The sequence below is a fragment of the Bactrocera tryoni genome, chromosome 1, assembly GCF_016617805.1.
Source record: "Bactrocera tryoni isolate S06 chromosome 1, CSIRO_BtryS06_freeze2, whole genome shotgun sequence".
Taxonomy (NCBI): domain Eukaryota; kingdom Metazoa; phylum Arthropoda; class Insecta; order Diptera; family Tephritidae; genus Bactrocera; species Bactrocera tryoni.
Window position 1 is genome coordinate 37,379,588 of NC_052499.1, and position 19,172 is coordinate 37,398,759.

General features: G+C 37.6%; 1 protein-coding gene across 1 annotated transcript; it reads right to left on the reverse strand.

Annotated features, from left to right (window-relative positions):
* Positions 1-214: 214 nt before the first annotated feature.
* Positions 215-1,141, reverse strand: LOC120766953. The gene is made up of 2 exons (XM_040092738.1): positions 641-1,141; positions 215-577 (listed from the first exon to the last, which is right to left on the reverse strand). The coding sequence occupies exons 1-2, from the start codon at positions 1,139-1,141 to the stop codon at positions 215-217; spliced, it is 864 nt and encodes a 287-aa protein (XP_039948672.1).
* Between the last annotated feature and the right edge of the window lie 18,031 nt (positions 1,142-19,172).

The window sequence follows — 19,172 nt, forward strand, 5'->3', positions numbered from 1 at the left end:
TTTATTTTCAACATGAACTTATATAAATGTTATTTAAACTAAATAGCTAAAGGCGAAAACTTAACACACATATTTTACCGTCATAGTTCTGGATTTAAAATAAATAAGTACGAAAATAAATAAAATATTTAACTAGCTTTCGTCGTCAACATCTTTGGTCCAGCTGTCACTGCATTCGGTTATTGAACGCCCACCATTCATTTCACTAACTGCTCTACATTGTCTTTGTATGCTCTTTGCCCGGTTTCCAGCCACTGTAAGCCAGATCCATGTCCCGCCCCCAACCGGAATGGCCACCGGACGAGACGACAACTTCATGCGATTCCTTGTTATTACTACTGAGTAACTTCTTAATACCAATTATCGAAGCGAGGACCAGTGCCAGCTTAGAAACTATTAAGGCTTTGCCTGCCAGCATGGCCAGAGCTCCATAAGCGATCGGTATGAATGTGCCGCCGAGTAGCAGTGGAATCATTATATAAGCTCCGCCGCCTCCTTTTTTATCTTTTTTCTTTCGACTTTCCGTTTCAATATCATTGTTGTCTTCTATCGACTCATGAATATTTGGCAATTTCACCTTATTACAAAATTGAATTTAGTGAGATTTGGCTAAAAAAAATAAGGAAAGATAATAATATACCTGCAAGGTGAAATTCTGCAGCATATTTGAAAATTCTCGTGAAATCATATTGTGCAAGGCCTGCTCCTTAGAAGCAGTGCCACGTGGCAATACCGCCTCCAACTCCTTTTCATTTGTGAAACTCGCTGAATTCACTGCGCCTCCGTTGGCTCCACCATCATCATAGCTTCTGACAAATTGTACGCCGTCTATTATTTTGAGAACCTTTGCGGTGCGAAGCACACGCTGCAACCCCGTCAGTAGCTTCACCTGCAGACACACGGAAATGTTATCCTGCGCGCATTGCTTATATATTCTGTAGGCTTGTGAGAGGTCACCCCAGAATGCAAGGGAGCTACTGCCACCGGAGCTGGCAGGCGGGTTCGCGTTGTCGTCGTCTTTAGTCTGACCCGCAGCTAGCTGTTGAGCCGTCGATCCTGTGGCTGTTCGCGCTGTCACATTACGAAAGGTACACGAAAGAATGAAAAGCGATGACAGCAGCCAAAAGGAGTGGCTTAGCATGGTTGTGTGTGTCTTTGGTGGGCTTGCTTTAACTCTTTGAAAATGCACATGGAAAACGTATGAACATTCACTCTTTGTGTTCTTCTGTGTGTATCCTTATACGTGTCCTTGTGATCGGCTCTATTAGATGTAAAATAGTTTCGAAGTAGTTGCTTAGTGTCCGCTATAATTATTGATAAGTTTTTATGACTTAAATGCCATCACTGCGGTGTGGCTGAAGAAGTGCTACTGATATGCTCTACAGAGTGTGAAACTATTTTATACTCCACTTAAGGTTTCATGGATCAAGTTGTATTGTTTCATGTTTGTGGTAAGATGGAAAATTCGTGCAAAAATTTGAAGCTGTGAGATTGATAATGCTACTAAGCTTTTCCATTAGTTGTTGGTGAAATGAAAAATCTAAGAAGTGCAGAAATACACTTAGAAAAAAATTTATTTAAAGACAAATTACTTGCAGTAGAATATAATAAAAATTGAAAAATCAAGTGCACATAGTATAAATGGAAAAGACAATATTATTTCTTACCATTTTTAGAGAAGTGTTCTCAACTCAAAAAATGGGTCAATATCGCCAGCAATAAATGTACAGTCTTGGAAAAGACTTTGAAAAACGAAATTGCATTAAGAAAGGGACCATTGGAAAAAATACTGAAATTCCGTTGGGAACTAAAAGGGCGGGAAGGTTAGAAGAAGGATAATCCATTTCGAGATTCCTTAACCGTTTCGAGACTGCTGGGATGTTTTTATCCCAAAATTTGTTTAAAAAATCCTGACTTAAAATGTACCATATGAAATTGGTTCACAAAGATCCCAACACGTTCTCTATGGTTATGTAGTTGTATTGTTGACAATTTTGGCGGGAAAACCAACCCGGTTTTGTTTAGCATAATTTTCTTCCGGAGTATTACACGTAAAAACTAAGTAATTATCTTCTAACAACATCTAAAATTACACGAAATTGTTATGAAAGTGTTATGAAAGTGTTGTGTAGTGAAATTGATATATTGCAGGTAAAACAGAATCTTAATTATTACCTTTTTTACCACTTTTTTTTAATTGGGATTCAAATATCCCAACAATATTTTATTGTGGGTTCTTTTTATCCCAAGAGTTTTTTATATCCATTCATTTTCTTTCGTGTGGTTATAACATATATTTATATTTCCCGGTGTTTTACTCGCTTTATATTATTTAAGGCTTCAAAATGCCACGACCATTGCATGTCGGAGAAATCGAGTCTGAATTAGAGAACGACGGCTTTAGTGAATCTGGTGGGTCTGACGAATTGTATTCCCCATCGCAAGCAGAGGAAAGTTCAGATGAAGATGAGAGAGGAGATGATGGGGTGCTAACATCAAATTCAGAAGAAATTGTTAGTTCAAATGAAGAAGAAATGCCGACATGCGATGATCAGGCGCAAATACCGAATCCAGAAATAATGGAAATAGTACAAGAGCCACTACATACTTCTGCAACGATAGCTGAAGCACCGTTAAATACTTGGATGGACCCTCCACCAAACTTTGTGCCAAAAAAGAATATTTCAGAGATTCGCAAATGCACCTTGAGCTGAAAAGTATCTATCGGGTGATTTTTTTGAGGTTAGGATTTTCATGCATTAGTATTTGACAGATCACGTGGGATTTCAGACATGGTGTCAAAGAGAAAGATGCTCAGTATGCTTTGACATTTCATCATGAATAGACTTACTAACGAGCAACGCTTGCAAATCATTGAATTTTATTACCAAAATCAGTGTTCGGTTCGAAATGTGTTTCGCGCTTTACGTCCGATTTATGGTCTACATAATCGACCAAGTGAGCAAACAATTAATGCGATTGTGACCAGTTTCGCACTCAGTTTACTTTATTGGACATTAAACCAACCACACGAATGCGTACAGTGCATTACAGAAGAGAATATTGCGTCTGTTTCTGAGAGTGTGGCTGAAGACCGTGAAATGTCGATTCGTCGCCGTTCGCAGCAATTGGGTTTGTGTTATTCGACCACATGGAAGATTTTACGCAAAGATCTTGGTGTAAAACCGTATAGAAATACAGCTCGTGCAAGAACTGAAGCCGAACGATCTGCCACAACGTCGAATTTTCAGTGAATGGGCCCTAGAAAAGTTGGCAGAGAAAATCCGCTTTTTTGTCGACAAATTTTGTTCAGCGATGAGGCTCATTTCTGGTTGAATGGCTACGTAAATAAGCAAAATTGCCGCATTTGGGGTGAAGAGCAACCAGAAGCCGTTCAAGAACTGCCCATGCATCCCGAAAAATGCACTGTTTGGTGTGGTTTGTACGCTGGTGGAATCATTGGACCGTATTTTTTCAAAGATGCTGTTGGACACAACGTTACGGTGAATGGCGATCGCTATCGTTCGATGCTAACAAACTTTTTGTTGCCAAAAATGGAAGGAGTTGAACTTGGTTGACATGTGGTTTCAACAAGATGGCGCTACATGCCACAGCTCGCGATTCTATGGTCATTTTGAGGAAAACTTCGGAGAACAATTCATCTCAAGAAATGGACCGTCAAGTTGGCCACCAAGATCATGCGATTTAACGCCTTTAGACTATTTTTTGTGGGGCTACGTCAAGTCTAAAGTCTACGGGAAATAAGCCAGCAACTATTCCAGCTTTGGAAGACAACATTTCCGAAGAAATTCGGGCTATTCCGGCCGAAATGCTCGAAAAAGTTGCCCAAAATTGGACTTTCCGAATGGACCACCTAAGACGCAGCCGCGGTCTGACATTTAAATGAAATTATCTTCAAAAAGTAAATGTCATGAACCAATCTAACGTTTCAAATAAAGAACCGATGAGATTTTGCAAATTTTATGCGTTTTTTTTTAAAAAAAAGTTATCAAGCTCTTAAAAAATCACCCGATATGTACAATAGTCACCTAGATATATTCTTAAAACTTATGCCATTGAGTGCAATGAAATACGTTGCTCAATGTTCTAATGAAAGACCGGGAATTCATCGTTTGCGTAGTGGTGTTTCTGTGAAGGACACTGATTATGGGGAAATTATGATTGTTTTGGGCTGTTAATTTATAATGTGCTACAACCATGTACCAGCAATGTCTGATTATTGGTTCGAAAAATCATCTCTAAAAAATGATGCAATAAAAGACGCGATTTCACGGGATAGATTTAAATTATTAATGGCAAAAATGTACTTTGAACCAGTAGAAAAACCTCCAAATGCCCCAAAAACCTACTATGTAGATGACATAGTTAACTGCCTGAAGAAGACATTTCGAGAGATGCGTCAAGATAGCCCGTTTCAGAGTATTGATGACAGTATGACAAAATTCCTAGGTCGCTCTGCCATGAAGCAATATATGCCATTGAAACCTGTGAAACGTGGTATTAAAATATGGATGAGATGTGACTCACTTTCTGGATACACCTACGATTTCAATATTTACACTAGGAAAGAAACCGGGTGTTTCTAAGGCACTCTAGGCGAGCGTGTTGTGAACAAACTAGCATACACCATTAGTGAACCAGATGTAACTTTATGTTTCGACAGATTTTTTACTTCAGTCAAATTGATAAATACTATTGATTATCCAGCCCTTGGAACATGTATTTCTAATCGAAAGGATTTGCCAAACATAACAGAAAAACTTGAACGAGGCCAATATATACATTTGAATATATACAGAGCGGTGCAATGACAGTTAAGTGGCAAGATACGAAGGAAGTATTGGTACTCATTAATTGTCATACTAATACTGTTGGTAGTGTGGAAAGAAAAATTAGAGATGGAAACAAGCTCAACGTATCCTGTCCAGACATGATAAAATGTTATCGCAATATAATGGGTGGGGTCGACCTAGCTGACAAAATGATTGGAGTGTACGATCTTGACAGGAAATCCACAAAATGGTGGAAAAAGGTCTTTTTCCGTCTATTGATGACTTGTGCAGTAAATGCTTGGATTATCCATTCAGAATTACACAGAGAAAAGAAACCGTTCGAAGAATTCCTTGTGGAGTTATCTGAACAGCTTATATCAAAAGGAAGAACATCCGCCTCGGTGAAGCGTATAAGAAAAGGTGGCAGAAATTCAAAACGTTCACGCTTACTTGGTAATGTTGGCGACCATTTACCTATACAAGGCACTATGCGCCGACGTTGCGAAGGATGTAAGAGAAAGGGAAAAGAAAGCAGAACCAAACAAATGTGCCAAGGTTGTAGCCTAGCATTTTGTAAAAAGTGCTTTACTCCGTGCGTATGGCATAATGAAAAATGTATGAAATAATAATTTTTTAAAATAAATACTCAGAAACTATACTTAGTAATTTTGCATTTTATTTCCGACCAAAACGACTGTTGGGACATTTTAGTCCAAAGACTCTAAGTCCCGTACAGGACATTTAACAAAAAAAAAACGCAGAAATTAGTTTGTTTATACGGTGAGTACAATTGATTTCATCACAAAAAAAATCTGTAGGCATCGATACATAAAAGTCGTCTCGAAACGGTTAAAAACACAGAAAGTTCAAATTTATTGGGGAATGTTTATAATCATTCGAAAGAACACTCATAGGCAATTATTTGAAGTTCATCTCTTTTAAATGTTGGCCGCGGCTACGTCTCAGATGGTCCATCCGTTGAGTTTAATTTTCGATGATTCGTTCGAGCATACCGGCTGGTAACTGGCGAATGACTTGCGTGATGTTTTGCTCCAAGGTCTGAGTACAAGCCGGATTGTCCGCATAGATTTGGACTTTACATATCCCCACAGGGAAAAGTCTAACGTTGTGATATCACACGGTCTTGGTGACCAATCGACCGACCAAAAACGTGAAATTATCATTATCAGTTGTTTTTTTCTTAATGAAATGTCAGCTCTTGAATCTCTTCAGTTTGGTCTTCGTCCCAAATACGGAAATTTCGCCTGTTTACATATCCATTGAGCTAGAAATGGGCATCATTCAGCATCAGTGCTTGCACAAGCTATATTTTGTACGTTTTCAATTTAAGATCTCGACTTAAAATGCGCAAAGTCGTTACATACGTCAGTCCGAGGTGCTGCGAATGGCGCCGAATCGGCTCTCCACGGTCTTCGTGTACACTCTCAGCTACGGCTAATAATAACATGACAGCTTGACGCGTGATCTGTCAAAAAATGCTATTGAACTACCTCAAATTGGATTATGCGTTAGTATTTTTTATAGAGCTTAAAAATGTCAGATTTGTAATAAAATAGAATTATTTATAAATAAATTAAGGCATGGAAGCAGTTCGAAACTAAGCGTTACTAATATGTTTTCCTTCGGAGAGAAGCATTTATTCTGCAATTAATGACGGCAACACTTTGTTCGGGTCCAATTATACAGAGAATACGTTAACGCAAGGTTCGCTTCAAGATGTTCCGTTTGAACATCCGTCTTAGTTTGTTCTATTCTACTCTCTTATATTTGTCTCGTCGAAGTTATACCAAATATTAAGTAGATATAATTACCAATTTTTTAGCATAAAAAAGTATTACCAATTTCTTTCTGTGCATTAAGTGTACTGCATGGGGGAAGTTTCACTGTCCGCAGTGTTCAGCCACTGCACATTTCTCGGCATAATCTTCTTCCTCTACTAATGTGCAATATTTTAAACTGCAGATCCACACGCACGTTTTACCCACTGCTCTTTATACATTTTCGCCCAAAGCGTGTGTTGCTGTGGCTTTTATGGCATGTTCATATGGCTAATTACTCAAAATAATGTGATTTTTAATTGCGATTGTTCGTATTTACCACTGGAGGAAAATTGTAAACGTTCTAATCTGTTGCACTTTTATGTCTGTCTGTTGTAGTGGCGAGAAAATGCAGCACGCGCCAAACTAAATATAACAGTAAAATACATAAGTACATATATGTATACTTACATGTAATTAATAATAATGTCTGAAAGTATGCTGTTTACATACATAGCAGATGCCGAATGGAAAAATAAACATTAAATCTATGCCAAATTCACTTTGGTGGCTCGCATACATACTCACATATGCTGATTGATGGCAGCTGCAGCGCATATTAGATCGTTGCGATTCAGACCGTAAATACTTATCAGAGTGCATCTTTATTAGAGCCCGAGTGCAGCTCTTCTCATTCATTGGTGCATTTAGACTTTTCTGTGTTTTCCAGTTTTCGGCCAGACCTAGTTGACTATGTGGTCACATTTACGGCTTTTATTTTCATTTATTTTTAATAAAATTTTGCTTTTCCGGGATCGAAAGTACTTTGCGCTCAGAAATCACAAACAAAGTGAAACTTAATAAAAGTGGTCGCGTATTTGGCCTTGACACAGCATAGAATGTAATTACTTTATTAACTATTTGTATGCTTTTTATTTTGGAACTCGCTCTGCAAAGTATTTAAATGAGGAATAAGCAGCCGTTCCGTCCATATGAGAAAGTTAAGCAATTGCCTAGGGCGCATTTCATGACGCCATTTTGGCAAATTTCCTTTACAGATTTTATCTTTATTTTATTTAAATAAAATATAAAATAATTTACAAAATTATGAGTATATAAAAATCAGGAGTATTATTGCTTGTCAACATAGTTTAAGTCAGAATCCTGTACGGACTTCTTGGATTCCCTTATACAAGTTAGACAGAAACAACAATCGATTCGCCTATCTGTGCAAGGAAACTATGACAGCAAAAATAGGCATAAAATAGACCTAAACCTTGGTACACGAGATCCTTGGCACCTTCTCAGAAGGTAAATATTTTAATCATATATTATTTAAAGTGTAATAACTGTTCAACGAAGAATGTCTAAGTATACTATGACAGCATAATGCTATCGATAGTCTGACCACTCGATAGTTCAAAAAAATACTATCGATAGCTTTTTCCTTTGAAATATACTTACTTTTCGCTGGTTTAAAATAAGGGACCTTGGCTTTGCACCTCATTTTTATGAAATTATGTCTTTTGATTTGTTTATAAAGCAAAACGAGAATAATAACGGTTTCAATTTCATAATTTTATTTGCCGAAATTGGAAGCACTAATAAAATGAAGGTTTCTTGTCAAATTCAGAACATTAGAAATTCTTACCTAATTGTAAATATTTCCGCAACATTCCCTCCAACACCGAATTAAAGTGTAAAAAAAAGTTAAATTTAATATAATAATTAGATCATTACTTTAACAAGTAAGGAAGGGCTAAGTTTGAGTGCAACCGAACATTTTATACTCTTGCAACTTGTAGGAATCAAAGCCAGGATATACATATATATATATATATACAGGGTTTGTCCGGAAAGTAATAGGACTGATTTTCTGACTGTACTTCAAAGCGTGCTCGCACCGAGTGAATACGGTAGAGGGCGTTCCTAGCTAACGAACGAGCGGCTGGTTGTTGTCTCCGAGCACCTGGAGAGTGAGGACAAACATTTTCTTCGCGCGACGTGTTTCTGTGACTGGTGTAGTTCGAAAATGCAGCGTTCGTTAGAGCAGAGGTACACGATTAAATTCTGAGTGAAACTCGGTAAATCGGCGACAGAGACGTTTGATATGATCAAGCAGGCTTACCCAGATGTTGCTTTAGCAAGAAATGGTGTGCTTCGGTGGCAATAGGCCTTTTTGGAGAGCCGGGAAGAGGTCGCTGATGAATGAGCAAATCCAAAGTGAAAACGATGCTCATTGTCTTTTTTGACATCAAAGGCATCGTCCACCATGAACTTGTTCCTTCTGGACAAACCGTAAACGCCAAGTTTTACGTGGAAGACTTCAAAAGCCTCAAACGAAAGGTCAATCGCAGTCGATTGGAAGTTGCACCACGACAACGCCCCGGCTCGCACCGCCTTTCTTGTGAACAACTACCTAACCAAGGCCAGCATTTCAATGCTTTCGCAACTGCCCTACAGTCCGCGTGTGGCACCCCGGACTTTTTTGTTTCCTTGCCTGAAAAGGAAACAAGGCATTTAGAGACGACAGAGAGGATCCAAGCAGCATGCACCTGGGCTCTCATGGCTATTCCGGAGAATGCCTTCGGTGACCCCTTCAATGCTTGGAAATCGCCCTGGCAGCGCTACATCGACGCAGAAGGAGCCTATTTTGAAAGTTTTGAAATAATTGTAACGATTGGTTCGATAATTTTTTTTTAAATCGACTCAGTCCTATTACTTTCCGAACAATCTCTGTATCGTAAAATTAGAAATTGAGCATTTTATTCAATATGCAATTCACTATTTCAAAAGACATACATATACATAAGTAGAAATGTCCAACATTTTAAGGTCTTTCTATTAGAAACCAGGATGTTCAATAAGTTTTGTCGTTTGATAAGAAAAACACAATATAATGATTAAAAATACACTTTATTATTCAGGCACAGCTTTATTAAACCCAAAATTTCACTTAAAATATGGCTCACACTGCCTAATGAGATGTGTAGCGTCTTTTTGGACGTCCTTCACGTGGATCGTCTTCAAGGCTTGTACGACCACGTTCAAATTTAGCAACCCATCTTTCTACTGTTCTAATTGTAGGTGAATAATCATCATACACTTTTAACATTCGTTCGTGTATTTCTTTTGGTGCTACACCTTCCAAAAATAAGAATTTTTTCACTGCACGATATTCAATTTTTTCCATTGTAAAAAAATACTGTGACACGTCGGCACTAAATGGCTTGTAAACAAATAATGAATTGACAGATTGAAATGAAACTACACATACATACGTTCATATGAAGAGTGTGCCAACAAAACAAAAAAAAAAAATTTGGACTATAAGCAACGCCCTCTCTTATCGAACGACAAAACTTATTGAACAACCTGGTATAAGACAGTTTTAGCCAATATTTAAAATTTGTTTGAACTCATGTTCCATTTTATATCGTGTTTCAGTCATTACGTTATATTGTATTTTACGTGACGATATACTATATACATATACATAACTTATATTCGATGTAAGATTTGTTAGAAAAATCTAAATTATTATATATAGTATATGGAAGTTGGGGAAATATCGATCCGATTTTATCTATTCACTATTACAATGCCAATGTAAAAAATGTTAACTGTGTTTCTTTAAGGTACCTCACATTGAATAACCAATCATTTGGGATAAAGTCAGCCAGATTTTCGATTGTATCTATTTAGGCACAATGATATACAATTATGAGTAAAACATATTCTATAATTTTCATTGAGACATCTTAAATATTGGCTGATATATCCAGCATAAAATCACCTGGAAGTTCGAAAATCTTTATATTAGGTATATGAGGGCTCAGAGAAGTAATGACTCGATTAGAGCCATTTTTGATACACACAATTACTATTGTCAGGAAAAGATTCTGTCTGAATTTCAACTGTATATCTCACACATTGAATAATCTTTTCGGTCAAAAGTTAATTATAGATACTGTAATCAAATTGAAAGGTGATGAAAATGTTTATTAGTATTTGAGATACGCGTCCTTTGAAGTGAGTTCTTCGTTTTTACTATGCCTGAATTTATTGAACAAAGAAGTGCGATAACGCACCATCTCTTACTGCGTTGGTTATTCGTGATCATTTCGCCACATTTTCAACTAATATCGTGCCGCAACCACCGCATTCGCCTGATTTACCTTCGTGTAACTTCTGGCTATTCAGCAAATTGACATGACCACTCCGAGGCCACCGTTTTGATTCAATTGAGGATATAAAAGCTTAATCGAAGAAGGTTCTGATGGCCATCATGACGATGGATTTTTCAAGTGCTATGATGACTGGAAAATTCATTGGCATAAGTCTATTGCAGAGGGAGGCGATTACTTTGAAGGAGATGAAATGGACAAAATTCACCTTTCAATTTGATCACAGTAGTATTCAGTACCTACAGTCTTGAGCATTTGTGGTTGGATTTGAACAATTTTTATTTCGTTATAGTAATTACTTTTTGTTTTGTGTACTGGAAAGTAAAATAATCAAATGGATTTTAAAATTGTGTCATATATGAAGTAGGCGTGCTTTCGTCCGATTTCAGCCATTTTCACCCTGTGGCATAGGAATATGAGAAATACTAAGTTTAGTCGAAATCGATCTGTCGTCCCGGGATATGGGATTTCCCCAAAACGTGGGCAGTGCCACTTCCATTGTCCAATTTTCACACCGCCTCTCATAAAGCACTCTTATACCATCCTGGAGGTAAAATTTAATGTCTCTGTCGCAATTAGTTAGCGTTTTTGTAGCTTTGAACAGTACCGTTATATGAGGAGGTAGCGGGGTTATCTTCCGATTTCTTCCATTGTCGCACTGTCGGTAGGAATTCTTATAATATTTGAGCTTAGCAAATTTGCTTTTTGTAGCTTTAATGGTTTAGGAGAAACATACATACATATGTACATTAAACATATTAGAAGGCGGGGCCACACCCACTTTTTCAAAATTGTTTACCCACAGGTGACACTTGCTGCAGCGATCCCTTTTGCCAATTTACAGTTTTATATCTTAATTTAGTGCTTAGTTATGGCGTTTATAAGTATTCGGTTAATGGCGTTTTGTGAACGTGGCAGTGGTCCCATTACGCACATCTACGAACTCGTAATTTTCTTTTGCACTAAGGAACCTGCGTACCAAGTTTAATCAAGATATCTAAATTTTTACTCAAGTAGTATATCTGTCGCGATTAGTTTTGGGTGATTCGTACAACCGTTAGGTGAACAAAACTATAATACTTTGTAGCAACAGGTTGCAAGTGTATAAAAATTGCCTTTACTGACGAATATGAAACCTCACCTGCGCAGCCATGCCACGAATGAAAATATGATATTGAGTCTACCATCCCTGCAAGCAGCCTATCTGTTAAATCACCGGTTAATTACCCGACAGCGCTATCATAGATTTCTATTAAAGCTCATTAAAGCCCAATTCTAACCGAATTTCTTGTGTACGTGTAATCGTTCACCTCTTGGTTACGCATTGGGTTTATGAGTTGCACGGTGTGTATTAGTCCGCGCTGATATCTTCAATGTATTGAGTTTTCGTTGTCATGACTTACTGGATTGTTATCCAAAATTAGACTTCACACCACTCAGAGGTGGAAACATATATTTATGTATGTATGTATAAGTGAAACTTTAAACGCGTTTTTCTCGAAACGACATTTTTCAAAATTGATGACATCATAACTCAACGAGAAATTGTCCGATCGACTTTAAATTAAAACTGAATATAGCTGATTACATTTACTATACAATGCCTTACGATCTTTTTGATTGGTTGAAAATTGTCAATTAGGCTTTAAAAAAACGACCATTTTTTCGTAAAAAAACGATTTTTTTTTTTCAAAATTACGCAATTTTCTTAATTTTTGATATTTTTAAAAGATCGTAGTTTATTGTATAGAAAATATATTTAAATTTAACATACATTTCGAATTTTTTTGTTTCAGCTACTGATTCGACCGGAATCATGCCGGCAGTTGAGGCACTTTTTTTTCGGCACTTCCGCAGACAGCACATAACTCCGTTAGTTTTCAATATTTTTGTAAAAAAAAAAAATTTAATATAGCTAAAAATATACTTTATTGCGTCAATAGAACGTCGAAACATTCAATCTAGTACTTTCTTTTAAAAAAAATTCACGAAAACCGCCTAGTTTTTCATGCGTCACACTAGTATAGCCCCTTAAATTGTTCGTTAGAAATTCTTAAGAGGAAAACAGTAAGAGCGAGCTAATTTCTTTTATTTTATTTTATGATATTGCCTACTCTATACTAAATATATATCTTGCTTAAGCTAGAAGCCTGGCTTCATATTATGAAATTGCACGTAATAAAATTCCAAAGCATACTTTTAGGCTCGCTTAAATTGTGTTCATAATGAACGTAAAAACTAGGCAGAGAACGTTTATCATTGAGAAGGTTCACGGCGCGGAGAACGTAAAAATATTTTTGGCTAACTCGGTCGGGATGAGGGAGTTTCACCACAAACAAATTTTAAGCGTGTTTTACCAGAGTTTTGCAGCAGGAGACTCGAAAATAGCAGAATTGAGCACTTTAGGTGTTAAATGAGAAATATAATGCTAATTTCAGTGTAAAGAAATGTACGCCTACAGATTCGTTTACTTTCTATGCGCAACCGGCTCGGCATATAATTTATAGATGACCGGTATATATTTGGTAATCCTGATATTAGTTATACTCGTATGAGGGCTAGGTCAAGTTTTATTCCAATTTTATCTACCTTTATATGCAAAACATGTATCAGTGCAAGCGGTAACTGAGCGCGATCTGTCAACCAGTTAGCTGACAGCAGCTGCTTAAGTCGGTACAACTCAGTAGTTCGTTGCGATTTTTACAATGGATAAAAATTTCGAACAAAGAATTTGTCCCCAATTTTGTATTTCTAACAAAATTTCTATTCCAGAATCGATGCGAATGTTGGAAAAGGCTCACGGTGTTTTAAAAACACAAGCCTACGAGTGGTACAGAGCCTTCAATGACGGTCGAGATATTGTTGAAGACATGTCTCGTTCTGGACGACTATTGGTCTCTTCAACTGATGAAACTATTAAAAAGGTGAAGGATATGGTGTTTCAGTGTTAGAGAAATGGCAATAGACCTCGACATTTCTCGCGAGTCCGTTCGAATGATTTTGGTGAATATTTTGGGTGTGAAACGCGTTCTTGCTCGACTCGTCCCGACAAAGATTAATTTTTTTTAAATAATACTGTAAACCGGTCTCTTTGGATATACTTGGTGGTGCGAACTCCAGCCACACGTCAACAACAAGTCGGCAATCATCGGAATGGAGGAAAAAAAACGAGCCGAAACCAAAAAAACTCACCAAAGCCGCTCAAAAATCAAGGTGATGCTCATTGTTTTTTCGATATTCGTGGTTTGGTGCATCATGAATTTCTTTCGGATGAACAGGTGGTCAATAAGGAGTTGTATTTGGCCGTATTAAGGCGTTTGCAAGAGCACATTCTTCGAAAACGGCCGGAATTGTGAAAGATCAACTCATTGGTTTTACACGATGATAATGCACAATCGGATCGAGCCACGATTGTGGCCGAATTTAAAGCCAAAAACGCAATGAGTAACATCCATCAACCACCGTATTTTCACTCGATCGAAGAGATAAACAAACTCGCTGAAGAAGCTATCGCAAAAAGTGCTTGTGAAAAGTGTTTCGAAGACTGAAAAAAATGTTGGCATCTATGTGTATTACATAATAATTAATTTGCGCTTCAGTATCGCTGGAAAAATACGGAGCCTAAGTTATTAAAAAATGCATACATGACATAATATTTGAAACCATTCTCTTAATTTATGATAGTAAAGCGCCACAATCTTCTTTGCTACATACTAAATGCAACAAAAAAGCGAAAACAAACAAAGTCATAAGCGTTTGTTAGGAAGCACCTCATTGAACGAATACGAATGAGCAGGCCATTAAGGCAAAGCGAATTGCAAATTGCGGTACTCAAGTGCATCACGCACAGTAAATACAAGCCAATGGCAACAAATTGTAGCAAATAACCTAAATATGGAAAACGGCTAATGAACTTGACGCCGCGCAAGCGACTAGCCGCTCATTCATACGTTCATTCAGACAGCACAGCTGGTGCAACGGCTGCGCTTCTATTGGCCCAATTGTTCGGCGCGTAGTGGAAAAAGTGGAAAACAAGTAAATTGAGAGACAAACGCGGCAATGCTAAGCGAAGTTGTCGTGAATTAGCAGCTGTTCGAGCTGTAATGCGCTTCAAAGTGCACAATTTGACATTTGATAACGGCATAAATGTCACGCCGACTAATGAAGGAGAAATTTATATGCAGCGTCTTTGCTGTGAAGCGTTTTTGCTGGTGCAGCCAGCAACAGCAACATTATAGAAATCAACTGAAACATTCGTTACTACAAATCTGCCGGTGCTTCCGCTGCCGCTGCTACTCCTCAATGAAAAAGAGAAAATCGCCGTCCGAGAAAAGCAAAATCAGAGATTCGTGCGGAAAAAGTGAATTTCAGTGCATTGTCTTTGGCGCGAAACTGTGATACCTCGCAGCCATGCATCGTCGTCTCGAAAGCGTCACTGGCGCTTGGTGGCTTCCACCGCTGCGCATTCGATATGCATGCGCCGAACACATTGACGTTACTAGCTTCACTCGCCTCAATCTTCGGTTCCTTCGGCCTGCGTTTACTTAATGTATGTGTTACTTACCTCTTCCGTCTACTATGCGAAATTAGCTTACCGTCTTGCATGCCACAGGTGGGTTCATATGTGTTGAAACGTGTACGTAAACAATGAAACATAAAATTTGAATGGGGGCGCGGCTATTAAACGTTCAGTGTTATTATTACCCAATACACCCAATTGAACCTCAAATGCCGCTTTTTATATGCCATACACATCTCTATTTGTGCATAACCCAAATGTGACTTTATCGATTTTATCCTCATTCGGTACTCGTTCTTACAATACTTATCTGAAAATAAATCTTCTTTTGTATGTATAAAATTAATCGCAAAATGTGTTGCTAATAGCCCTGACAGACGAGCAAAATTAATACGCATTAAGCAACGCTAATGCGCATTGAAATTTTATAGTGACAGACGGCAGACTTGTGCATTTAGACAGATGATTATGAAATTTGTTTATTTATTTAAAACAAGAAAATGAAATAAAAGTGAATAAGAGAAATAATTAATAGAAATTTTGGTATTTTTGGAAAAGCAATATAAATTTAACGAAAAAATGCGTTTATCAGTAACTACGTTCAAAGATAATAGAGTGAAATTAAAAGCAATTATTGATTGTAATGGAAAAAAGTGGGCGAAAAAGTTAAGAATATTGGAAAAATGGATAGAAAATTGTGCGTTGTTTAATTTCTGCCATCTAAAAATATTAAAATTTGTTTCTGTTAATATACTTGTACATAATTTAATTAGCAATATAAAACTGCTTACCTTTGATGCTGTAAAAGCAAAGGACGCGCAGACAAATTTGCATTAACATGGTCAAATGCGGAAGTAAATGTAAATTAAGCCCGTTAATGCAAATTAGCGCTGTCGTCTGTCAGGGCTATGACCGCCGTAACAATGCCTGGACCAATTTGGCAATTTTTTTTTAATGTTCGCTGAAGTTCAAAGATGGTTTTTGCGGCGAGAAAAACTCCAATAATTGCCGGAAACCCCCTAAAAACAGCCCTTTTCTTTTCCCCATACAAACGTTATATGTACATATACATATGTATATGTATAAAAATTAATGTTTGTTTGTTAGTAACGCTAAGAGATCGGCTGAATCAATCTTGATGAAATTTTCAGACGTCGTTCGTTGTGGATCGGAAAAGATTTAGATATAAAAATACCTTATACTTTTCATGAGGAAAAATCGGAAGAATGGATAATTCCAAAAAGTAACATTATTTTGTTTGCTTTGTTTTTCAATATTTTGATTTGTAAATTACTTGAATCGTTCAATATCGGTTGCTTGCTTTTTTAATCCGGCAATTCAACAGAAAAATTAATGAAAATTATTCAGTGATCAATTGCAGATTGAAAATTGTTGCGAAGCTACGAAGAGGTCGCCCTAACATCGGTGGGGTTTTTTTTGCCATCAGCAATGGCAGCCCAAGACACATGACCGAGTACTCCCAGGATGAGATGACATACATGTGAAATGATGGATCGCGGTCATTCAGCAAGCGATCGTCACGATATCACAGCACGACTTTTCAAACAGTTACGATGTTTGATGGACTTTATCTTGAAGCAACGTATGTGTGGTGCTATTAGATTCTAGATGTACTTTGTTGAATGGCAAAAGAGAGGTTTGCCGCACGTACATTTTCTTCTTTGGATGCGGATGGTGGTTACACCAGATAAGTTTGATGAAATCATTTCTTCGGATATTCCTGAACCAGAGATAGATCCAGAATTATACAAAGTGGTGAAAACCAATATGGTTCATGAACCTTGTGGACATCACAATCCCACTTCGGTTTGTATGTCTGACAATGAATGCACGAAACACTACCGACGTTCTTTTCTTTCGGAAACGCAAACTGGAAATGTTGGATATCCACTCTATCGGCGTCGCTCACCAGACGACAATGATAGAACATTCTGCATTCAATTTAGAGGCGTGAATATCGAAGTTAATAACACATCGAAGTTGATTACAAGTGGATCGTACCATATTCGCCACTGTTTTCTGTTTCACATTCAAAGTTCATGTCAATGTTGAGTATTGCAGATTGGTGAAATCGATCAAATACGTTTGCAAATACGTCACCAAAGAAAGCAACATGGCGATTATTGACCTTGAACGAGATGAGATCAGCAAGTATCAAATGGGCCGATACGTGAACTGCCATAAAGCGCTTTGTAGGATATTTACTTTTGCAATTCATGAAAGTTTTCCGAATGTTGTGCGTCTCGCGGTTGAACTTCATTTAAGTTATTGCGTATTGTGATTGGTACAGTATGTGCAACTTTTTGAGAAGCATGCCAGCAGTTGCATTTGCTGGAACATAATAATCAGTGGAAACAAACGATGGACAATGCGATAACTACTTCGCATGCCCCTGAAGTTCGCATACTTTTCGCGCCAAAAATTCCAATGTTAATGACTTAGACTGGAAGATTCAAAGCCAAATTCCGGGTGAGCTCATACAAATAGATCGATCATCTTGACAAGGAAGACGAAGCCGTGAATTATCCAGTGGAATTTCTAAATTCTTTGGACAGGCTTGGTATGCCACAGCATTATTTGCGTGTCAAAGTTGGATCTGTTATTATTATGTTTCACAATCTTTCTGCGCCGAAACTATGTAATGGAACCCGACTGATTGTGACGCAGTTATCAAATACAAGGGAACAACCATTTCAGTTCAAATGTATTCAGTTTTCGGGGAAAATTGCATTTGCGATGACAATCAACAGGGCACAAGGATAGTCGTTAGAAGAGTGTGGCATAAGCTTGGAAATGCCAGATATACGTTGTTTATAAAGCTGCGCTACATTAAAAAAGTGTAGAAAAATCGCAAATAAATGATTGTCAACACAATATAAATTCAACTTTCTTTTCATTTCAAAACACATAATTTCACGCAGGACAACGGCTGCGGGGTCAGCTAGTATAAAATACATATGTTTTAACTTTTCAAAGAATACTCGTTTTGTAAATAAGCAATCAGATACTGTTCCACGGGTTTTGTTGTTATGCTTCGTGGAAAGTACCTACCTGAATCGGATGAAATCACCATAAGACAAGTACGGCTTATTTCGTTGAAAAAAAAACGGAATATTCAGACAACAATAAAGATAGACTTTTTAATGAAAACCTGCTTACAGTTCGTGGCAGCTTGGTGTATTTTGGTACCTCAGCTACATGGTGTCTGTTTTGAACTCGTTTAATTCCAAATATAATAATTTCAACGGTATGCTTCCAGTGTAGTTAGTTGCAATATATAAACAGAATGACCTCTATCATATCAAAAGGCTACATATACATTTTAGCGCTTTCGGTAGCTGGATATGTAAGAAGAATCCCCAACAAATTGCCATTTTTTCGCGTAACTCTCTTGATTCATTTACGGGAACTCACGTACATACTAATATCAATAATATAAAAACCAATTGCAGAAGAACGCGCAAGCGGCTAAGTGGAAGCGGCAGCCGCCAAACAACAAAAAATTAATCTGGTAATTTGTTGCCAGCAGTGAGCTGAAGAAGAGGTCCATACACTTCCTAGCGCATAGCGAAACAAATGTGAAGCAACAACGCCAATGGCGCCTCAAGCAAGCTTCGGAATCAGTGAGCTTGTAAAAATTTGCCGACGAAGAATTTCGCTTTTGACTTTGGCTTCATTTTCAATTAAATTTTTTACCAGTTTGACTTAAAACAGCTGTTGTAGTTGTTTTAGTTGGGTGCTCTGGCGGTGCTGACGGCTTGACTTGATTTAACAACAAATTTTTATTTTTGTTCACAGTTCTATTGTTGCCGCGCTTCACTCCACTTTACATTGGTTTACTTAACATGAGTCTTCGCATACGCGGCATTGTCGA

Excerpts from the sequence above, each read along its gene's own strand:
- LOC120766953 (XM_040092738.1), bottom strand. The coding sequence starts at position 1,141 with ATGCTAAGCCACTCCTTTTGGCTGCTGTCATCGCTTTTCATTCTTTCG. Across the intron at positions 578-640 it reads TGCAGAATTTCACCTTGCAG|GTGAAATTGCCAAATATTCA; the intron begins GTATATTATTAT and ends TTTTGTAATAAG.